The sequence below is a fragment of the Balaenoptera musculus genome, chromosome 8 (genome assembly GCF_009873245.2).
Source record: "Balaenoptera musculus isolate JJ_BM4_2016_0621 chromosome 8, mBalMus1.pri.v3, whole genome shotgun sequence".
NCBI lineage: Eukaryota > Metazoa > Chordata > Mammalia > Artiodactyla > Balaenopteridae > Balaenoptera > Balaenoptera musculus.
This window is the reverse complement of record NC_045792.1, coordinates 30,752,285-30,777,108: the sequence shown is the minus strand read 5'-3', so window position 1 is coordinate 30,777,108 and position 24,824 is coordinate 30,752,285. Positions and strand designations below refer to the sequence as shown.

Genomic DNA, 24,824 nt, shown 5'->3' with positions numbered 1-24,824 from the left:
CATTATATCAGAATTATGCAATATGGAGGAGAAATAAAGTAATTTATGATAAAAATAACATGTATATTAATTTATAAATGCTTGGGTATTCTATATTTGAAGCTATAATAAAGTAGTCAAGTGCCTGCATCTGTACCTAAAATTGCCATGAACATGACAGTTTTGAATAAAGATCAAGTGTGTTGAGTTGATAACTAAAATACCAAGAGGGCATTTCTGTGATAATGTGGTTATCCAAAAAGGATATACTGTTAAAAGATTTCCAAACAAAACTAAGTGTAATTGATTGCCTTCCAGAAAAATTTGGTATATAACTAAAATTGTGCAAAACATACTTTGTCTATGTATAAAATGGAGTTCTGTGTAAAATTTGGCTTTTTAGAATGTGTGGCATGATGTTCAAAGTTGTGAAAGACCATCTACTGCATTGCAGGAAACCTAGCATCCAGTACCCTCTCCCCATTGTATGTTTGTAAGACTGTGATAACGAAAAATGCCCTTCCCCCAATTTCTAAATTGAGAACTGTTGCTCTAAATAAAAATTATCAGTACAATACCAAATCAGTTTTTGAAAAGCTGCAGTGCTTTTTGTTTTGTTTTAAATTCAGAGTAGGCATGAAAGAGTAGAGAGAACTATCACCAGTGTAGCCCATGATGTAACACAGTGAGAATGCTGTTTCCTTGTGATGTAAATGGTATACTTACAGTGGTACAATCAGTGGCTAGTAGATTTCAGTGTACCCATCTGCAGTAATGATGCAAATTAAACATTGAATTTTTACCACAGGTTATTTGTTTTGCTTTAATATCTACACCATGTAGTTCTTCATATACACAAAATATTTACCCTCCAGGCATTAGTCATACTTAAAACACAGCATAGGTGATCAAGTAGTGTCTAAGGCAGTGTTTCTCAAACTTTTAATGTGCATACAGATCTCCTATGGATCTTGTTCAGCTACAGATTCTTAATCAGTGTGTTGGGTGGAGCCTGAGGGTCTGCATTTTTAACAGGCTTCCTCACAGGTTTTGTCAATTCTGCTGGCTCAAGGCCCACACTCTTTTTTCTTTTTCTTGGCCACACCATGCAGCATGCGGGATCTTAGTTCCCTGACCAGAGATGGAACCTGTGCCCCCTGCTGTGGAAGCACGGAGTCTTAACCACCAGACTGCCAGGGAAGTCCTCAAGGTCCACACTCTTAAGGAGCAGGGATGTAAGGGAATTGTTAGTTATCCATTCCTTGAGGTGTGTAAACTTTGTCAGTATCAATGTTAATCACTAAAATTATTTTACTAAAACTACATTACCTTAATTCTCTAATACTTTCACTAATGAGTAGCATAAGGTTATCCTAAATTTTGAGGATAAAGTCATCAGTAGTTTTCTATCACTATAAAACTCATTTCCCATTATGTTGCTCTGTGTCCCTTAAGTAAGGGTTATGGATTTAGTATTTGATAGATGAAACATACAACAAAGAATTTGAAGAGCACCTTAGCATTTGTTGGGATGTGCTTTGTTGCCTGGTTCATAAGAAGTGTAGCTTTTTCTTTGCCTTGGTTTAGATGGGTAGAGTTGACCATTTTATGGCTTAAGTAAAAAAAAAAATTTGTATGGAGTGATTTTTCACAATGAATATTTTAAGACATTTGGTTATATGAATGAGATTATTCTTTTACTCCCAAATTATTTTGCTGCTCTTTTCCTAGGAGCCAGTATGGTCGTACTTGCATGGTTCCTTCTTATTCTAAACTGATGGCCTTGTGCAAGTTGAACTAATGGTCCAGAAACATTGTTTCCTACCCTGAAACCTGTAGTGTCTACTGCATCTCTTCATCATCTATCAGGGGAAACCAGACTCTTTTTCAGAGCTCTTAAAGCCCCGGACCTGTCATTCTCACTTAACTGAAGTCATCTCTTTCTTAATCATTTTCTTGACTTAACCTGTCTACCATGAAGTTTTTCCTATTTTAAATACTATTTGACTAGCACAGGAATGAAGTCCGGAGAAATATTTGAGAGCCTTTTGTGTACTGGGAGCCACAGTAGTAGTTGCTTTTATGTATGCTATTGAATTGAATTCTCAAAACCCTGGCAAGTAAGTAAATAAATCAGTCTTATTTTAACGAAGATAAAACCGTTTGTTTAAATGACCTGCCTGTACAACCCAGTTTATCGTTGGCAAATTTGAGACTGGGATTTGAATCCATGTCTGCTTTCTTACTATTCCACAGACTTCTGAAAGGAGGAATCTGGGTCTTGAAAAGGTTAGGTAGAAATTAGGTGGTTTATGGGCCAGTTGGGGAAAAGATTACCTGAGGAAGAACAGTAGTCTCAAGAAATGTAGCAGATATTTCAAAAGAATCAGATATTCATATTAAGCTTATATAGCTGTTGATTATAGTGTTGATAACACTTGATTTGCATAAAGGATTTTTTTTTTAAGTAATACATTGTCTAAGCCATCTCTCCATGACCCACTTCCAAAGTGGGTTCACTGCTTTGTTAAAACGTTATGTGCCATTGTGACAATATCTGTTGAAGTAAATAATAGGGAGAGTTACTTTTAGTAGATTCTGAGGAATTACTTTCTTAGGAGATTAGACACTACATTATAACAAGAAGACAATGCCTAGATAGGGAAGCAACTTGCAGATTATCATATCTGTATATTAATTTATACCGGTGCCAAGAATCTTGTTTCTAAAGTAAGAAACGAAGTAGGAAGGAGAAAAACCAGTGTAACTTCAGAGCTGCAGTCCACCAATTTAAATGAGTAGAAATGGTAGGCATAGTACCCCCATAACCAATTTGTCTCTTTACCAGTGCCATCAGGTAACCGATCATTAACATCTCTAATGATTGTGCATTTTTATAATAAAGACAACTTTCTGTTCTGATGGTAGAGCTCATTTGCTAGTCTTGGAATAGTCTTAATAGTTGGCGAATTAAACAAGGAAGCATTTAAAAGGATTCTGATTCTCTTTTTGAATTACCTTCCCTGAAAAAGTTTTATTCTGCTAATGGCAGATTATCATTTTAGAAAATCTTTTCCTCTTTAGAGACCAATAAGGTAAAGTGAAAAGAACACTGAGCCAGAAGGTAAAAAACATTTATTTTAATCCTGGCTGTGTGTGACTGGGTGTTTGGTCTACGGAGTGTTGTTGCAGAGGAGATTTTTGTCTCCTTGTACTTAATTGTTGTAGGGATTAGAGGCGGGTAAGTAGTGATGTAGAGGTTAGTCTTAAGAAATCTAAACAACATCCAAAATACTCTCACAGCATAAAAGGAAGTCTGATATAGTAGAAAGTGCAGATTTTTGTATCAATTCTCATTCCTGAGTTTAAATCCCATTTCTGCTGCATACTATTCGGCTGCCCTTGGACATATCACTTAATCTTAATAAATTGTAGGAAGGGACTTCCCTGGTGGCACAGTGGTTAAGAGTCCGCTTGCCAGTGAAGGGGACACAGGTTCGTGCCCTGGTCGGGGAAGATCCCACATGCCACAGAGCAACTAAGCCCGTGCGCCACAACTACTGAGCCTGCTCTCTAGAGCCCGCGAGCCACAACTACTGAGCCCGCGTGACACGACTACTGAAGCCGGCGCGCCTAGAGCCCGTGCTCCGTAACAAGAGAAGCCACCGCAATGAGAAGCCTGCTCACTGCAACGAAGAGTAGCCCCCGTTCGCCGCAACTAGAGAAAGCCCACGCTCAGCAATGAAGACCCAGCGTGGCCAAAAATAAATAAATAAATTTTTAAAAAATAAAAATAGGGCTTCCCTGGTGGTGCAGTGGTTGAGAATCTGCCTGCCAATGCAGGGGACATGGGTTCGAGCCCTGGTCTGGGAAGATCCCACATGCCGCGGAGCAACTAGGCCCGTGAGCCACAATTACTGAGCCTGCGCATCTGGAGCCTGTGCTCCGCAACAAGAGAGGCCGCGATAGTGAGAGGCCTGCGCACCGTGATGAAGAGTGGCCCCCGCTTGCCGCAACTAGAGAAAGCCCTCACACAGAAACGAAGACCCAACACAGCCAAAAATAAATAAAAATTAAAAAAAAATAAAAAATAAAAAAAATAAAAATAAATTGTAGTAAGTGATTATTTTGTTCAACCTTTGTGAGAGACTCATGAAACAATGGCATGGTATCATCTTCCTGTTGAACACTGGTCCTGGGGAGATGAGATCTTTGGGTCTCCCCACTGTAGCTTCTTCAGGTAGCATTTCATGATCTTATGGTTTTCCCCGTAATTTGAAGATGTGACAGTAATATTGTTATTCTTTATAAGATCAGAATTCCTTATATTCCCTGCCCACGTTTGAGTTTCATAAGGTTCACATCTCACAGGAGGATATAAAGCGCTTCAAATATTTCTATATACTGTAGCCTCAATTAACTTTTGTGGGATTATGCAAAAAGTCAGTTTACTAATGATTCACTTTGGATTTCTGCCCCTTTTTTGGTTCTACATGGATTCTGCTAAGTCATCCAATATGTAAGGCCAAATTCTGCAGTATAAAGTAAAAGACAAAAGCCAACAGGAGAGGTGACTCTGTATACGCAGGAGAGACTGCTGCTGGACATGGACCTTGGTCAAAGTACAGCTGCTTATGTTTCATCAGTCTAAACTTTGAAAGGTTCATTGTTTCCCAGTCTTAGCTGCTCCAGAGTAAGATCATAGGGTTTATCTTGGTCATAAATCCAATTACCTTTTCTTTTCCAAAGTAATAGGAAAGAATAATTTATTTACATATCTTGAAGGGGCTGGAGAATTTCACATGTACTATTTTCCTGTAGTAAGTTCAGCAGCTAGACTATTCTTAGGAACAAGATAAACTAAATTTTAAATTATTTTCTATGTTATATATAACCACTCATATTTTTAACTCTGAAAATACTGTTTTATGAGTTTTGCTTAATTTTATCTCCTTGGTTTGTATATTTTGATTCTGGTATTTATAATTTGACCTTTTAGAATCTGTAGTTTAAGTGAAAATTCTTTTCAGCCCGTTCTCAGGTTAGCATTTATGTGAACTCTTAATCACCTGCATTCTTAAATAATGCACACTGCTTTAATATTCATTTCGGTTACTATTTATTGAGCCCTACTATGTACCAGGCACTCTCCCAGGTATACCTTCTTCAAGAAGCTGATACTCTAGTAGTAATAGAAACTCTGTTTTGTAATATTTTGTAAATTCTTTTATTGAATCTTCAATACCATGCCTTTTTATTATACTCCCTCTTTAGTATTTATGTAATGTATTTGTTATTCAATGTATATTACAAAGAATTTACATTTTTGAATATTGTCCTTTTCATGTGTATGTCTAGTACAGAAATTGTTTTCAGAATTCCTGGGTACCAGATGTAGTCTTGTTGTGTACTGGGTATGTGACCTTGTGCAAGTCCCTCAGTTTTGCATAGTGGACGTACCAATAATGCCAGCCTCCTTAATCCTCTTAATGCTATATCTCTCAATAAGAGAGTAGAAGTCCTCACACCAGAATGCAATCAACTTTGACCAAACAGTGAAATTATTTGCTTCTACCCTATCCTTTCTTCCTCACCTTACAGTGGAAGCAGTGTCTACATTCTGTTCCTTCTCACTCTCTAATGGATGACTGTAACTCTTCATTGATCCTTTAGCACATCTTCAGCTACTCTGTTTTCATTCACATTTAAACACTTGAGTTTCTTCCTCCTGAAAAAAACAAAAATTCATATCCATCCATTTGTGGTTTTGTACACAACTAAATTTGTCTGTTTTCTTACCTCCTATGCACTGTACCCCCATCATGCCACTGAAGCTGCTCTTGCCAGTGTCACCAATAATCTCCTTATTACTATTTCTAGTGGGTCTATAATCCTTACCTGCAATTACATTTTTGGAAAAGAAGGTGGGTATTGATAAAGTCAGTAAGGCAACAAGGACTTTGGGAGAAAGTTTGATGTTCTTAGGGCAAAAAGAAAGAAGCTTTCTTTTCATTAATTCATTGACAAATATTTATCAAGCACTTTATTAATCATTGAAGACACAGTAGTTAATAAAATGGATAAAAGTCCCTTTTTCCCTGGAGCTTGTTAGCTTGAGGAAATAGATAAACAAAATAAGTAAATTATGTGTCAGATAATGATAAAGGATTATCAAACAAAAATAAAGCAAAGAAGAGGGAGTAGAAGTTTAAATAAGGTGGATTTTAGATGACATGGCCACAGAAGGCCTCACTAAGAGTAAGACATTTGAGCAAAGACCAGGAGATGAGGGAAAGTCCCGTGCAAATATCTGGGGGAAGAGTAGGCCTAGCAAACTATTTATTTGGTCTAAGCAAAAATAGTTCTTTGTCATATGAAATGTTTTTATAAAGATTTTTATTCTTATGATAAAAAGGAAGACTGGATATTTTTGGGTATACTTCTACAAATTGACTTTTTAGGATAAAACAGTATTCATGATTTAATCTTATAGAATAAGTGAAGACAAAAACTCTGAAGTTAATTTTATTTCACATTCCCTTTAGCATCTAAATGGTTGCATGCTTTTATAGTTGGGACAATTTAGATAATGGCATATTTATTCCTTAAAAAAATGTAGATCTTTTTTGAGTAAGTGGAACATTAGCTGAAGTAACATAGGATAGCTTTATAGGGCTCTAAACTAACTTACTGAGGTTCAACAGAAGCCTTTTCAGGAGGAGAAATTTTAGCATTTGTACACTTAGTAGTATTTCAGCAAAATAATCACTTTTTTGAGAGCAGTAAAACTATACATTCTCTGCATTATATTCAAAACCCTAATTTATTTAAAGGAGAAAGAAGCCTTAAGAACAGACTTACGACGGATTGGCTCTGCTATTTGGGAAGATTCATGTGCTTGTTATCAGAATATGGTCATTTAGTCATCAGAATAGGGTCTTCCTAAACCCTCAAGTGGACTGCAGTCTAGTTATAAATGGATTAATATGATTTACATAATTGGTGAGTTTTCAGAGAAGCCTAACTGTTAGATATTTAGAAAACCTTCAACAGTCAGAATCCAGAACTTGCTTCTCTCTTCTCTTTTACCCCTCACAAAGGTAACAGACTTTAAGAAGTACTGGCGACAAGGAGCAGGCAGGTGGCACACAATTTCATTCATATTTAAGAGCCAGTAATAATGAATCACTGGCCATTTTTCCTGGTTTCTTAACATTATAACAGGCAGTGAGAAACAGAAACATTTCCCTAAATTTTGGTTGTCTTACAGGTTTCAAGTTTCTTTCCTTCAGTATGGCTGTATTAATTATCATGTGTATTGCTTTATATCTGTAAGCATGAGAAGCACTGAATATCTAGGAAACATTTTATGGTTTAATTTGTTCAGTGGCTCACATGGAGGATGGAAAAGGAATAAACTCTTAACTGCGCTTGGTAAGGATGTGATCTTTTTGAAAGAGGTGTTTACATAGCCAGACTTGAACAAGGTTTTGCCTGTATTGTCTAGACCTGAGCAGTGCTAGTGCAACTGCTAAAAAACATATATGACTGGTAAAGAAGTGCTGATAAGGTGATATTTGAGAGACTATATACTCTACTAAATAAATATTCTCTCTTAGCATTTTTAGTTGGTCTGTAATAGCCTTCAATTGTCAGGTAGTACCATTGTCATTCCCAAGTGTACAAATCTTCCACATTTTTTACCCCCCTGTTTTCATCTTCTTTCTGCTTGCTTAGGAAAAAGAATTCTCCCATCTCCAGTAGATAATATTTAAGGTCCATTCTAGCCAGAGTCTAAGATCCTTTTTTTACTGTGTTATTGATATGATAACATTATTATTATTATTATTATTTTTGATAACATTATTGATGAGAGAGCATTCTGGTTCCATTTCAGGAAAATTAACAACAGGATATCATTTCCTTTACTATTTACATGGGTATTTATCATGGGATGATTCAGGAAGAGAGAAATCAGATTTGAAATTTAAACAGCCATAGAGAAAATTTGAGGCTTTTTTTTTTAATAACTTATTTCTAATGCCCTCCCTCCCCCATTTCAAAGATAATAAGTTCATGATTGTCTTTCTAGGTTTTCCTATTATTTAACAGTTCTGTAATTTTGCCATCTAAACACTTAAAACATTTTGATGTCTATCCTTCCCATATGTTTTCGGTACACACACGTTTAAACAATTAGCCTCAGTTGTTTTACAATCTACTTTAAAAAGCTGTATTATGAATATTTTCTATGCTATTAAATATTATTCTAAAATATTTTCAATAGCTGCAATATAGTACGTTATATGTAACAAGATTTAATTAGTCCCTCTCGTTAGATGTTGTTATCTGCTTTGAGATTTTTGCTTTTATTAATTATACAGAAGAGAACTTTGCATAAATCTTTGAGTACTTCCCTGGCTATTTCTTCAAGATAAATTTTCAAGTGGTTTCATGGGTATAATATTTTTAGTTTTTGTTTCAGGGAAACAATTACTCTTTGCTGGAAGAAGAAAACTATATTTTTTGAATGCTCATATGCCAAATACTGTGCAAGATGCCTTGTAGTCTCATATTTCATATAATTTTTAGCTGTTTTCATGCCCAGTTTTATAGATGAAGACATCTATATGCATATGTGTAAGATATTTTGCAGTACGTTAACAGTATGTAGAAAATGTTTAAATGTTTTGTTTAGCAAATAACAAAGGCCTTCAACAGTCACAGGAAACAATCAAAACTTAAAGTTTGTAATTCTGTTTTGGCTTTGGAGTATGTACTATAATAAGACTTCATCTTTTCATGTTTTATTTGTTCAGTGTAAAGGGTTTTAGGTCTTAAAATTATATGTTAATTGGCATTTATAGCTCTAGGAGGAAAAAAGTGGGTGATTCCCTTATGAATCTTGGGTTTTGCTCATATGACTACTGTTATAGACGATTAATTTATAAATCACATTTTATCTTTAAATTAGAAGCAGATAATAATTGTCTGCTAGGTGAAAATGATTTCCCTTCACTTAAAACTCCAGACATAACTTTTTCAAATTTTGCACTTGCAAGATCTAAGAGGGGAAAGTTCAGTGATATAAGGATGAAAAAAGGTTGCAGAGGAAGGGTGAGAGCAGTGAGGTGACAAGACTGTATGCTTTTACAGAGCTAATTTAGAATCCTTTGCCTACTACTTCATAGAGCTACCCTATTTTGATAAGTGAGGTGGTTGTTTTTAGGGCCTCGTGTTTGTTATCTAATGCAGTGGATGTTTTGTCTCAGTCACATAGATCAAACAACAACGTGGCAGGACCCCAGGAAGGCCATGCTCTCCCAGATGAACGTTACATCCCCTACAACTCCACCAGTGCAGCAGAACATGATGAATTCGGCCTCAGGTGAGTGAAATGCTGTAATTAGAGCACACCAAGTCATGCTTGTGCACTGGTAAAACCTTCTGTGGAAAATAGTAGTTATTCTTTTAAGGAAACTGGAGCATGGATGATGGTTATTTTCTATCCACTTTCATAAGGGAAACTTATTTCAAATAACCTGAAAGCCAACAGATTTTAAAGTTTCAGTTCTGAAGTGAATATCTCAAATTCCTAGTTGGGTTAACTTTGACATACTTGTGTTTTATTGTGCCTCTTTCTTGTGTCTCTTAGAGTTGAAGTTTCCCTCTTCCTTTTGTGGTTTGGATGGGAAGCCAAGCTGTGGTGTTCTTAACTCACCTCTTAAAGTGGATGTTTGTTCTACCTTGAGAATAACTGGAAGGTAGCAACTTATAAACCCCAAAGCATCTTTCTTAGGGCTGGTACATGTTATTTAACACATTTCCACCTTTTTCACAGAAGATAAACCTGAGTATAAATTTTTTTTCTGTTTCCTATTTGGCAGTTTACTTAAATCTGCTGTTTTTCTCATCTATATAATGGGGAGTGGTCATGCCCCTTATTATAGAGAGGAAGATATTAAAGGAAATCATATAATACATATAAAGCTTTTATATTACAGTTCTAGTACAGAGTAGATACTAAGTAAATGTTTAGTTCCTTCTTCCCTACGTCAGTTAGATATTGTCTGGCTTTTACATGGGCCCAAGGCCATAGTTACCCATTATGCATCTTTATGCATATTAGGAAAAGGTACCCCTTTCTCTGGGAAGATGCAACCCTATGCCTGGCATCAGGGATTGGAGCATTTGGGCTGGATTTCTGACCATTCCCCTCCCCACCCACCAAACACACACAAACACACTTTATCCCCTTTACTGAGTGTCCTGGGTCAGGGCACAGATGGCAACTGTAATTGGCAGCCCTAGTGGCCTTAATGGCTTCCTCCTTCACAGCCCATCCATCTTTCATACCCAACAAACTGATCAACATGATACTATTGGAAGCTGCACTGTAGATTTTCTTAAACAGCAGCCTTTGGAAAGGGACTGGTAGAGTTGGAGAGGGTGGTACAATTCATTGTCAAAAGGATTCCTTGACCAGGAAAGGTCACAAAATTTGAAATGTCCTTCTGCCCCTAAAGATGATGACAATGTGTTAGAATGTTTTTGCTGTTCCATTAACTCTGTGTTCTTGCCTTTGGTGGGTTGAACACTTGAAAGGATTCAAGAAAATGAAAGTCAAGGCAAGATTCGTGACTGAGCTTCTCTTGTCATAAAGTTTCTTTATATAAACTCTTGAAGAGTTTATATAATCTTCCATCTTAGCTAATTTTAATGTCAGTACATTTACTTATCCTCAGAACCTGTTTTATATGTGACACTTGAGTTAAAATTTTTTCAAAAGCAAAAAATTATGCAAGTATTTATTAACTGATATTTTTACTTGACAACTGTTTTTTTAATTATCAAATTTCCAAATAAAAGTTCTGAAAGCTGCTTCGTATTTATAATCTGAAGAAGATGATGCACATTTTTCATTTTGTCATAATCCATCAAAAACTGTACCTGGGAAATTAGTAACAAATAACTCATTAATTTAAATTTTATTTTGAAAGATTAGGCATTTTGCATCTATAAGGTTGATAATGATTCTTTTAGAGCAGTGCAGTGCAGTGCAGTGTTTTTCCTATTAAATTTTCTAATAGTAATGGTCTAAGGAAATGGGGAGAATTTGTGTTCAGATTTATGTTTAAAACCAAAAGTATATATCAAATTGGTTTTAATGGATTTTAGAATATTTGTGTATCTTATTTCAGCTGTGTTTTGTAAAATATGAAATGTGTTTTTATATACTGCATATAAATTAATAGACATGCTTACTGCTGTATATTAATTAAAGAGGTGACTGGCAGGAACAGTTTGAGTAAAGTGGCAAGAAGCACAATTGTAGTGGGGGGGGTGGGGGGGCGGCATTGTATGAAGAGAGGCTGAGATGGAGAGAGTTGGAGGGAGGGCTTGAAATGGGAAAAGCCACCCCCAAAGATACTTGAGCATGTTTAAATGGTAGTAGAAGGTATTAAATAATAAAAGGAAGCCCTGTTTATATGGCAGGCTTCCTGATGAGGTCATTTTGTACAATCTCATTTAATTCTCATAATGGTCATTTAAGTTAGGTGCTGTTATTAGTCTCACTTCACATCTGAGAAACATTGAGTGACTATTTAAAAACAAATAGAAGACTTCTACGTGGTGTTGAAATGCTTGGGAATGAATGTCATGGGAACTATAATCTTGATAACCTCATGTTCACATAAAGTTATAGCCATAATGTCATTTTAATAAGGGTTCAACCCAGGGTCTTCTCCTTATCCATCTGGAACAAAGCCGTGGAGTTTGGCGGCTGTGCATTCTCCACTGAGGTTACACAGCATGATTTCTCAAATAGCTTTAAGAGAAAATGATCTTATCTCTCAGGGATTTCTCCTTGAGAAAAGCAGCAAAACTGATGCTCCTCTGTGCTTGGAAAATAATCTTCTGAGTTTTTAGAGCCTGGAGCCAGTGAGCAAGAATTGTGAGGGTATTTAAATAAATTTCCAGGGTATTTACTGTAACAAAGCAGCAAGCCTGTTTCCAGTTAAGCAGGGTATCTACAGACAGTTTTCACCCTAAAGGGAATGCCTTCTGAACCTGGTAATCTGAAGCCTTTAGATAAAAGAGGAAGCTACACAGCTCTTTTGAAGCACTTTACTGGGTTAAATCAAGCTAAATGCAGCTTGATTTACATTTTTATCATTAATTATTTTAACAAGAACTTTCTAGTGTTAGTCTTTTTTAAAATTATTTATTTATTTATTTATTTATTTTTGGCTGTGTTGGGTCTTCGTTTCTGTGCGAGGGCTTTCTCTAGCTGCGGCGAGCGGGGGCCACTCTTCATTGCGGTGCGCGGGCCTCTCACTATCGCGGCCTCTCACTATCGCGGCCTCTCTTGTTGCGGAGCACAGGCTCCAGACACGCAGGCTCAGTAGTTGTGGCTCACGGGTCCAGTTGCTCCACAGCATGTGGGATCTTCCCAGACCAGGGCTTGAACCCGTGTCCCCTGCATTGGCAGGCAGACTCTCAACCACTGCACCACCAGGGAAGCCCCCTGTTAGTCTTTTTAAAAAACTCTCCTCATTCAAATATTTGAGTCCAGCTTTGTGTTCTGTTCTAATTATTTCTAATCAGGCCACTTTCCTTTAAAATACTGTATTTCCTCTAGACTCTCCAGTTTTCTGCATAATTTTTAATGGAACTGAATAATATTTTAAGATTTCCTCCAGTTCTAAGATTTTATGAAATCCAATTTCTTTCACTCAAATTTGGTTTAGCAAAAATGATTAGTTTACCTTTGCTTTTTATAAGTCCTTTTTCAAAATATGAGGTTGAAATGATGAATTTCATTGCTAGACTGGAGATGTGTGATTTGTAATTGGCCAAATTTCTAAATATATGTAATTGAGAAATCACTTAAAGCTGCACCTGGAAAGGGTTCCTTACTTGATCCTAGGAAGAAATTTATGTTCTTTAACTGTCCATTTAATTGGCAAGACAGTGAACTTTGTGAAAGGAATTTGAAAAGTGAGGAAAAGAAAATTATAAAATAAAAGGAAATTTGCATAACTTAGTAAGATAATAGTTCTATTTTACTTTACATTAAAATATATAATAATATATACACATATAAAAGTGTACACAAACCCTATTCTGTTAAATTACTTGATGATTGCCCTTTACAAGTTATATTAAAAATGTATTATGCTTATAGCACATTAGTAGCCTTTTGATGCATGCTTGGGATCTATATAAAAGAGTTCTTCTGCATACTAAGAGTTGGGTAAACAGTAGTGGTTTTTGTTTTAGAAGTTAGAAGATAAGGACTTGGGGAGAGAAAAGTGGTAATTCTCCTTTAACCAGCTCTATTTATATGAAAATGTTAAGTTTTTTATTAGTAGCTTGTTAACAGTGACCCACAAGATTGCTGAATCTTAAAGCAGCACTAAAGTCAAGAAAATATACTCTGTGATAATCCAGAAATAACTTGGTACCAAAGGACTGGTGACTGTTGAGGACCATTAAAAATTGTGTAAACCTTGATTTAAATTATACAAAATCAATGAACCCAGGTGTCTGCTTTTTAAAAATTTACCTTTGATAACAATCCAAAGTCAGATGTCTTGTTACAGGTACATTTTAAGGGATTTATTATTTTCATGTTTTAAGTCTGGCATTTATTTTTGACTAATGCCCAAATCTACCAATGCAGCACTTTCTGATTTCCCCATTATGAAAACCTGCATGGAATTCCTAGGAAATATGTCAAGATGGGTGGAGAAAATGCCCTCTTTTTGTTTTTTTTTTTTTTAAAGTTGATGTTCTGGTTTTAATTCATCTTCACAAGATGTGAAGAATTTGCAAATAGGGTTTTTTTTTTAAATTTATTTATTTATGGCTGTGTTGGGTCTTTGTTTCTGTGCGAGGGCTTTCTCTAAAAAATGTGGAACGCTTCACGAATTTGCGTGTCATCCTTGCTCAGGGGCCATGCTAATCTTCTCTGTATCGTTCCAATTTTAGTATATGTGCTGCTGAAGCAAGCACAGAAAATGCCCTCTTGATCATGGAAAGTGATGCATGTTGGAAGAATTTGCTAAGCACCTCCATTGCAGTGGGGAAAATATTCAGAAGCAAGCAGAGTGGGTAGTACAGAGCTTCCTTGATATTTGCCTGCCATATTACTTCTGCTCTGTGTAATCTGTGTCAGAGGACCAAAGACCAAATGGGAAAGAGAGATTGTTACCAAGGAAAATATGACATAGGACAGATGTGAAATGTAAAAATAACAGGTAGAAAGTTGATATGAGGTTTTTAACTTTAAAAAAGCACAGAAGAGGTAAGGATGTGTGGGAAGTTGCAAAGCTGACCACAGGTTTTAGGAGTTGATAATTCCTACTTCATGTGTTGTAGTTCACAAACTTCTAAGTTCTACTTTTCACCTTTGGAGTGAACTGAGAAGGAATTTAGAATAGGAGTTAAGATCAAGGGCTCTGGGGTCAGGTGGACATGGGTTTGAATCCCAGCTCTGTCACTTTACTGACTATGAGATCTTGGATAAGTGAGTATATCTACCTGTGCCTCATTTCTTCACTTGGAAAATGGGGTGACAATAATAATAGTAACACTGAATTTATAGGGCTATTGTGAAGGTTAAATGACACAATCTATATAAAGTGATGGGTACATAGAAATTAGTATTAACAATATACAGTGCTTGGTATAATATACTGAATATATAAAAGTAAATGTGATCTGATCTGATATTTTACAGTGTAATCAGTTTACATTACCTGGTAATTACTGTTACTTCATTTAAAATAAGTTTTTAAATCTGTTACCACACTATTTTTTAGCATTATGTTTATCTCTGTAAGATTTTTTTTTTTAATTATTTATTTATTTATTTATTTATGGCTGTGTTGGGTCTTCGTTTCTGTGCGAGGGCCCTCTCTAGTTGCGGCAAGTGGGGGCCACTCTTCATCGCGGTGCGCGGGCCTCTCATTATCGCAGCCTCTCTTGTTGCGGAGCACAGGCTCCAGACGCGCAGGCTCAGTAATTGTGGCTGACGGGCCTAGTTGCTCCGCAGCATGTGGGATCTTCCCAGACCAGGGCTTGAACCCGTGTCCCCTGCATTGGCAGGCAGATTCTCAACCACTGCGCCACCAGGGAAGCCCTCTGTAAGCTTTTTATCATAAAATATGCATCATTGGTTCTTACGCAAGTCATGCGTTGTCTTCTGGCTTTTAGATTCACATAGATTCTCCAAGCGTGAGAGTGTTGATAAGAGTGTTAAATATAAATATGGTTTTCTTCTCATGGGTCAAACCTTTTCTGATTCTTAAAGTTTTTTATTATTGTAAGATGGAAATTGTTTGTCAATCTGAAATCGTAATATATGGAACAACACTTAAGTATACCAAACAGGAATAAAACTGTAATAAAGCCCAAAGTCAAAGCAATGAATGAAGTATGAGACAGAGGCAGTGTACTTTATTACTCTCAATCTCTTATCCCAAATAATCTTTTTTAAACCAAAATTACTGCTTGCTTTTTTCTCATCTGCAAATTTTGGTAAATTAAGAAAAGATGGCCACAGGAAAAGGGAAAATAGTAAAAAGCAAAAGCATAATCCAAATGAATATAACTAATCCTTAAGAAACTCTGTTTGTTTTATTTAGTTTGTATCTTGATTTATTTGTTGATTAAGTTCCTGAAAAAATGGTTAGTAATATGGAAACAAGAACCATTTTTCCTGTTTAAAAATATGGACCAGTCCATTTCATTTTAATAAAAGTTATCAGTAAACAATATATAGGGATTATGAAGATAAAAATATTTATTTGTGAAATAGAAAAAATAATTCAATGAAAATGTCCAATCAAGTTGCAGATGACATAGCTTGCAATTATCATATCTTCAGTATATAGGAGTTCTTCTGAAGTCTTTGTTAAACCCTGTGATGCCCTACACGTGGCATTTTTAAATCTTGATGGCTTCATGACTTTGCTGCTTGATGAAACATGCCACTCGTGTCAGAGCAGCTAATGACCTCTATTTTACTCTGGTGGCGAGAGCTTTTCGCTCCCTCTATACTGGGGATCAGTCTTTTTTTTTTTTTTTGGCTGCGTTGGATCTTCGTTGCTGCACACGGGCTTTCTCTAGTTGCGGCGAGCGGGGGCTGTTCTTCAGTTGCGGTGCACGGGCTTCTCATTGCGGTAGCTTCTCTTGTTGCGGAGCACGGGCTCTAGGCGCATGGGCTTCAGTAGTTGCAGCGCGCAGGCTCAGTAATTGTGTCTCGCGGGCTCTAGAGCGCAGGCTCAGTAGTTGTGGCGCACAGGCTTAGTTGTGACGCGGCATGTGGGATCTTATCTTCCTGGACCAGGGATCGAACCCGTGTCCCCTGCATTGGCAGGTGGACTCTTTACCACTGCACCACCAGGGAAGTCCCCCTGGATCACTCTTGATATTAACTGATTCCAGTCATGATTTTTAACTTAAAAGTATTTTCTAAATAATATTAAAACTCAGAATACCTGGGCAAGGCAGCAACATTTGGCAAATGGAACAATAGATGTTGGCTAATAAATTATCATTCTTTATTCTGATTCTACCCAGCTACACTTCTAAAATGACTCCCAGAGCAAGACACCCCTCACCCCAAATATATCAGCAGAACTTTAAATTCAGTTATTCTGGAATCGAGGCATGTGTTTATATATTACTTAAGGTATTGGCATGTACGATATATAACTATTTTTAAAGTAGTACTCATTTCTTCATTCCTTTATTAAAGAAGCCCAAAATAATCGTGTTGAAAAGTGGACATATAGTTCCTTGGTTTTTCAGTACCTTCAGAACAGTATTTTTTATAGTGTTACATTTTCCTAAGATTGTGTCCATTTGAGAATTGTGATATCCCAAATAATTATCTAAATCTCAAGTGTGTTAGGCAGTACCGTATTCATATATTTAGTTATATGCCCTATTATTTCAGGCAAGGTAATTCCTTTCTGTCTTTGCTTTACTTTAGGGGTTTTCTTCTAAAGCAAAGGGAGATATATGGAAACTCAAGATTGTTGATGTCCCTTGACCTGATCTTAGAGCATGAATGACAAATATTTTTAAAAATCTATTAGAAGTCTCTTAAGTAATCATTTGGGAAAGTAAAGTTATTTGAATTCCGAAAGTTACTAAGATTTTATTGTAAATACTGAACCTAATGAAGAAGAAAAGGATATAAGCTTATTTCTGTTATTTTAACCAACAGACTAACTTAGAAGAATAGGAGAATATTGCTAACGAGTATAAAGAAAAAAATTTGATACGTATCCTTGCCACCAGCTTTCTTAGTATAATGAGTTATTAGATAGTGGTGTTTAAAAATATAGGTGTCCATGTTCAACTTTTCTCCAGTGATTATTTGTAGTGATTATTTGGAAACTTTGCTCAGCTTTGGAGTAGAAAGGATGAGAAAGAGACTAAATTATTTACATTTAAGAACCAAATAAATGCCTGTTTTGTTTTTTCTCTTGATAAGTGTTGGAATATTATTTTTGTCTTTCCTACTGATTTCTAAATCCTTCTGGCCACTCTCTTGCTACAATAATTTTATGACTCATAAGAGGAATATTTGTGTGAAAGATTAAGATGCTAATTCTTTAAAAATGATATCCATAGACTACCATATATAGGCAGCATCAGTGAAATGAAAAAAATCCTGCAACAATAGAGTTTTCCAAAATAATATTTTCTTTTGATGTCAATAAGGTAAAGAGGTGATAAAAGTTTAGGTTAAAATTTTACCAAAAGGTCATTGCTTTATTTGAACATGTCTGAAGTCTAAATGAACTTATAGAAAGCTAATCTTTTATAAATTTACCTACTAAAACTCTATAAGCTATTAAGTTAAAATCTAAAACACTCAAGTTACACTGAAGAAAATCTGAAGAGTTGCATATTAGAAAGTTCTCTGAACTTATACTTGGCCTTTTCCTCTAGGAAGTTCATCTAGCTATAACAGACAAAGAGACAGATGATTTTTAACAGTCTTATTATTCACCTTGAGACAATTGTTCTCTTTCCACATCATTCATTCAACAAATATCAAATGCTCTACTTTGTACTAGACATTGTAATGGCCACTCAGATTATGGAGTCAAGGTAAAACAATTTTTTTCCCCATATAATTATAACAATAAATGTTATGGGAGACAGGCACCAAGTGCTGAGAAAGTGGAGGAGGAACAAGTGAATCAGTGGTCAGGAGGGTAGAGCAGACATCTTTAAGGAGCCAGAGGTTCGTTCATTCCCTCAACAAAAATTGAATATTTAATATGTGCAGGACACGATTCTAAATCATGAGAGTACAGAATAGAAACAAGTACACAATGTATCAGAGAGAAAAGAAAAGTAAACCAGTTAAGGGCCAGAGAGTGACTGACTGGGGGATGGAGGAGGGAAATGATCATTTTAGATAGTTTCTCCAGTGTAGGCCTCTATAATTGATGATTTTTGAGCAAAGATCTGAATGAACTGAGAGCCATGAAGATATCTGGGGAAAAGGAGAGGAATGTTCCATGCATAACACAACAGCTAATTCAGAGTTGCTGAGGCACATTTGAGGAACAGTAAGAAGGCCATTGCAACTGGAACAGAGTCACTGAAAGGTAACACGGAAGCCCTATTATATAGGGACTTGTAGGTTTTGAACAGAGGAGTGATACGATCTGAGTAAGTTTTTTAGAAGTAGGGAGATTAGTTAGGGGGCAATTGCAATAACTCAGGGGAAACAGTGAACCAAGGTGGTGGAAGGGAAGTGGTGAGAAGTGGTTGAATTCAGAACCTGAATTTTAGTAGATGAGTGGGAATTAAGTTTACAGAAGAAAAGGAAAGATAAAGGTAGCATTATATGAGAGATTAGTGAGCCTGACACCCCCAGCACCATATGAGTAGTGATGGAATGGTGGGGAGATGAGACTAAAGACATCTAAAGAAGGCCTTTGTGTGATCAACTAAGAAGTTTGAGCTTTATCCTGAAAAATTTGGGAGCCCATTAAAAATGACTCCTCTCTAGGGTTCTTCCCCTATCTAAGGGAAAACCTTCTATGGGTTCCCTGTTTTTGTTATTCAGTCATTTCCTCTTTGAGATCCAGGTTTATTTTCTCATAAACCTATCTCAATATTATACACAAATTTTCATAAGTTAAATATATTCTTAGAACAAAATGGCAAAACTTCCAGGAAAGAGTAGGGAACGACTTTTTTTTATAAGTACCTACTATAAGCCCTTCCCTTTGTCAAGCACTTTCTCCTTTAATCCTTTCAACAATTAATTGAGAAGATCTTTATCTCCATTTTCTAGATAAAGAAAGTAAGCATCAAGCAGATTAGTAACTTGCCCAAGGTTAGCAGGCTAATAATTATAAATATTGGATTCAGGATTTGAAACCAGGTCTGTCTGAATCTAAACCTTTCACAGTTTTCTTTAAAGTATGCTGTCTCTAGAGTTTAATTTAATTTCATTTATAATGCATCAAAGATGATCGGTTTTTGTTTTTTTAACTAAGTAACACATCAAATGGTACTTTTGCTATACTGGTAAAATTTGGGTTAGTGGTAGGTAGTTCTATAAAAGAGTTTTAAAGTAAGCATTGTTAGTTTTCCGTATTCTAAATCAGTGGTTCTCAATTTGTAATGTGTAAAGGAATCGCCTGGGGATTTTTTTTCAATGCAGATTCTGATTCCATAGGTCAGGGGTGGGACGTGAAATTCTGCATTTCTAACAGATTTGCAGGAGGTGCTATAATGCTGGTTCATGGACTACACAGATAGAAGACTCTAGAATGGTAAAGTTAAAACCATAGAAATGTTATTAAAGATCCACTTTGTTATTCCTTCTTTTATTTTATTAATATTTCTATTTTCAGTTGGGAAAAAACCTTTACTAAGTGCCTAATACAAATGGATGACTCCACCATTTCATACGAGAGCTCATTTAATATAAAAATGCTGCAAAATGTTACCAACTTATAAAAAAAGTCTATCATCTATAAAAGCACAAACTAAGGATCGGAGAGACTGACTTGACCAAGATCAATCAATCATTCTTTTCACAGATAAGTTCTTAATCATTTCAGCTCAACAAACTTTGGTTGTATTTGGTGGTAGTGCTAAGCTCTACGGATATAAAGACCAAAAAAATCAAGGTGATTCCTTCAAGACTTAGAGCTTGATGGGGAGAAATGTCAGGATGTAGGCAAATGAGTAGAGTTCAGTGAGGCATCTGCTAAAACGGGACATGAGCACAGTGCTTGGGGACACAGTATATGCTAGTGAGTAGAATACAGATAAGTAGCTTGCCAGAATTCCAATCTAAGCCTTCAGATGTATGGGCCAGAGTTTCGTCTTACACTGCATTGTGATCTACAGGGGGTTTGGGCTCATCAGTATGTTCTAGTAGTTGGGCAGAAGAATCTTCTAGCTACTTATAAGACATAGGAGAACACCTGAACTCGAGGGGGAAAAAAAAAGAAATGGCTTGGCTACCACTCTTGAATTTATTTGCCTGAAGCAGATTTTCATCAGTATATTTATAATCTTTTTAGTTTCCAGCTTCTAGGCCAGTACACAAAAATGACAAAGCCTGAGCTCATAACTTAGAGCTGCACGCTTTAAATCAGTTTTCACCCTGAGAATAAAACAGTTACTTTGGAAACCAGAAGAGAAATCATTTTTTTTACCAAACCTTGATTTTATAAACTGCTTTTTCTTCAACAAACGCATTTATACACGCTTGTCCCGTGCTTTGCTTATTGAAGCCACAAAAAAAGTTAGTGACAGTGATATTATAGTGTTTATTATACATGACAACCTTTTCCATTGAGTCTACCTAAAAATTTTAGTAGTGTGGACAGAATTTTATTAAGGATTGTTTAGGACTTATGAGATCAAGCATATGAATTTCAGATGTTAATGTTTATGAAAGACTTCCTTGGAAACAAAAACTGCAGAAGAGTCAGGGGTGCATATATTTTAGTTCTCAAATACTTTAAGAACCACACGTCTGCAAGATCAAAGAATCACAGTCTAACCTGGTGGTAGTTTCTGATGAATGATGCCATCCTTGTGCTGAGCAACCTTGCAAAATTGAACATACCCACTCAAAAAAAGAAAAAAAAAGGAAAACTCTTTTTCTGTATTCTAGGGCAGAATGATAAATTCTGAATTAAACTCAGTGTAAAAGAACAAATACAAGACAATCTTCAGTGAGCATCCAGGAAATCAAAAACAAGTGCAATTTCAGTTCACAGGTGGGGAGGACTTTTACTAGTGGGATAGGAATTGAGAAAAGCTTTGCAAAGGTATAGCATGAAAATGGAGTAGAATTTCAGTGGCTAAAAATAGTGGAGGCTAGGAGGAGACAGGCTGGGGTGTGTGCATTGGGGATATATGTGGAGGTGAAAAGTGCATGACCCTGCTAAGTACTGAAAAGACAGGCCATGCAGCAGGACTAACTTTGAATGGATTACTAAATTACTAATGTGATAGGATCATCTTACCAAAGAGAGAGCACCTGGTACAGTAGTAGAGGAAACTACTGTATATGTAAGCAAAGCCCTCTTGAGGAAGGGGCATTCACATTGGGGAGGGACGAGTAAGGCGTTAGCTAAGCAAGGAGGGCGGGGAGAAAGGTGCCTGCAGGGTGGTCCTGGAGAGAGGAGAGGAAGAAGAGTTTGAAGGACTGAAAGAAGACTGGGTGAGGAGGGGTATGAATGGTAGTGGTGATGCTTTCAGAACCTGTGCAGTGTGCTATGTAATGCCTGACAACAGAGGACCTTGAATAACCCAATTAAGATTTGAGAATTTTTCCTGTGGGCTTTAGGGAGCCCTGAGTCACAGAGCTACTTCCCCAGAGAAGGTGTGAGGCAAGATGCTCTTAAGGTACATACAATGTTTAATGTTGCAGTTGATTAAAACCAATTGGTAGGCTACTGCTAAAGTTTAGTCTTAGAAATACAAAAGTCTACATTAAAGTTTGATTTGAGGAACAGGGGCAATTGTATTTTAAAGTAAAGTCAACTCAAAATATGAGGACATGTTTTGTGAAGTGTTGGTGTCCAGTTGGTGGAGAAGAAAGACTAGTGTTGACCCTGTGAGAAACATTAAAGATGTAGGAGCCATCTATATGAATATGACTGAAGCAATGGGATTTCATGAAAGTTCTGGGAAAAGAAATTTTAAAAAACGCTACTTTTCATTAATGTTTGTCGTATTTGCAGCGTGGTACTTAAAAGCATAAGTTCTGGAGAGCTAGTACTATCTGGGTTTGAATCCAGGCTCTGCCAGTTACTAGTCTGGGCTAAGTGATCTGAGGCAACTTTTCTGTGCTTTAGTTTCCTCATCTGTAAAGTGGGAATAATAATAAGACCTATGCCATGGGACTGTTAAATGAGTTAATTTGCTTGCAAAAAACTTAGAACAATGCCTTACGTATAATAATACAGTTTGTGATTCATCATAAGTGTAAGAGACCAGAATTTCAAAACAAATTCGTCAAAATTAGATTCCTTTGAAAGATGTATATGCATCTTCTTCTCCAGCTACTCCTCTTACATTCTAAGGAATCTACTTCTTGATAGCCCTGTACTTTGAACCACGCATAGGGGTGTGTTTAGTAAACTTTCAGTGTCCTGGGTGACTTCTTTATTCCTGAATTGTGGGGCAGGTGAGAGGGAGAGGTTGTTCATCTTACTTGTGGCATAATCAAGACTTTCTGGCTTGATTAGACATTGCGAATGGTTTGTTAGTCATTACTAATGCAAGGTGCTTAGGCAAGAGCAGGAAGTTGATGTTGAGTCACCTTCAGTATTATGACATAGAGTATTTTATTTGTTTTCAAAATATTGCAGGAAGTTAGTATTTGTTATAGTAGTTATCATTCAACCAGTAGTAGTAAATCCTACATAAAAGTTTATTTCCCCCAAGGGTAAGTAATTCTGATTTATGAATTACTTTAATTACAGCCTACCGCTCTCTCTTGCTTGTCCTAATTCAAATTTCTCACCCTCTTTACATCTTATTAAAATGATGACCTCTTTCTCTTTACCTTCTTGATCCAGGGCTTATTTTTTTCCTCCTTTTTCCAAAAGACTTTGATGTGGTGGTTAGGCATGATAACCCAGCCTTGGAAAACTCCATATCTTTCCCATGTCAAAGGGCTTACCTCTAGTGTATGTAAGCATAATCTGGGATGAAAATGTTTATTGCCCACTTTCACATGTTTAGAGGTTGTCCATGAGTTTGGAGAAATTGTTATTATCCTTTAGTATTGGCGGTCCCCTTTAGGTATAACCCATTCAATTATTTACTGGTTAAAATGCTGAGAGGTTTTCTGATCAAGTCTGGATCATAAAAACAAAGTGAATCACCATACCTCATTCCTTGCTTATTCTACCCCCTTCATACTGGCCTCCTCACTGTTTCCCCTGACTGGAATGCTCATGCCCGAGATCACCACATGCTGGCTTGCATTGTGTTAGAGTCTCAGCTTTAAGGTCGCTTTCTCAGTTTGGCCCTTCTTAGTCCACATTTCTAAAAGACCATTTCCAGGTTTTTGTTTTTGTTTTTGTTGTTTGTTTTTGTTTTGTTTTTGCACTCATGCTGGTTTGTTTGTTGTTGTTTTTGCACTCATTTTGTTTTTTGTTTTTTCTCACTGCACTTATCGTTAGCCAACATTGTACTATACATATCTGTCTGTCTTCCTGGCTAGAACATAAATTCCATGAAACAGGAACTGTTTTGCTTATCTCTCTATGTCCAGGGGTCTAGATTAGTGCCTGAATATAGTAGGGGCTCAATAAATACTTAACTGAATAAAAGAATTTGCTATATCCCTGTGCCTTCAATTTAAGTGTTACCAAATAATGGAGAAATTGAACTTACGTGGAGAGGATGAAACAGGATATTTTTCTCTTACAAGCATAAATAAAGAATTTTAATTGAATTTTGTTTTGATTACATTAATGTCAGCCAACATGTAAATTCCTGCCCTTTCTGAGTAGTAGGCATTCTACTCGACAGTAAAATAGAAAAATGCAAAATATACACTCCTGTGTTAGGTATTTCACAGTCTAGCCTGGAAGAAAATGCATATAAATAAATAATACTGTGTGATAAGTTTTATGGCATTAGGTAATAAAGAAAATATTTTGCCAGCACAGAGAGAGGACTCTTCATTTGAATTGAGAAAGTGAAGAGTTCTCAGCTAAAAATGGTTTAAAGCTAAGTTACGAGTAGTAATTCCCATGGATCACATCAGTTTACTTGCCTCCAGAGTCCTACTCTTCATTTCCATCTGGTCATTAGAGGACAAACAAGATAGTGTATTTTGGTCTACTTCTCCATGATAGTTGCTTGAGCCATTTCAGTTTTTTAAAAAAAGAAGCATCGCCCTTCTTATGACTTTATTTATCCTCATAGCTGTTGAGCCATTTGCCTCATCTTCTTATTCTAGCAGATGTGGCTATGTGCCATTCTCAGACATGTAGTGCTTGATAGTTTGGCCTCTGAACTGCCCATGATGCCTAACAGTGAATAATTATAGTTTTATACAAGTTACATAAATTCAAGAAACAGTTCTATACCAGCCAGAGGATTCTAAGTAGTTATTTTTAGGTCAGTGTTTCTCAAAAGTGTGTTCCTTAGACCAGCAGCGGCAGCATCATCTGGGAATTTTCAGGCCCAACCCCAAACCTACCGAGTCACAAATTCTAGGGATGGGGCTCAGCTTGTATTTATCTTAAGTAAATAACATATTGCTACTTCTGTTTGCTTCATTTTATATACTCCTTCTTGGAGAAGTTAGAATATTT

General features: G+C 36.4%; 1 protein-coding gene and 1 non-coding gene across 13 annotated transcripts in view; one reads left to right on the top strand and one right to left on the bottom strand.

Moving 5' to 3' along the window:
• Nucleotides 1–24,824, top strand: part of YAP1 (Yes1 associated transcriptional regulator) — a 108,010-nt gene that overhangs the window by 40,317 nt on the left and 42,869 nt on the right. For all 12 annotated transcript variants that reach the window (XM_036859831.1, XM_036859829.1, XM_036859820.1 and 9 more), the window contains exon 3: nucleotides 9,252–9,367. In XM_036859831.1, the coding sequence (XP_036715726.1) occupies nucleotides 9,252–9,367 (116 nt within the window). The remainder of the gene's footprint in view (nucleotides 1–9,251; nucleotides 9,368–24,824) is intronic.
• LOC118900324 lies at nucleotides 13,892–13,998 on the bottom strand. Its single transcript, XR_005021103.1, has one exon. It is a non-coding gene; the product is annotated as a U6 spliceosomal RNA (small nuclear RNA).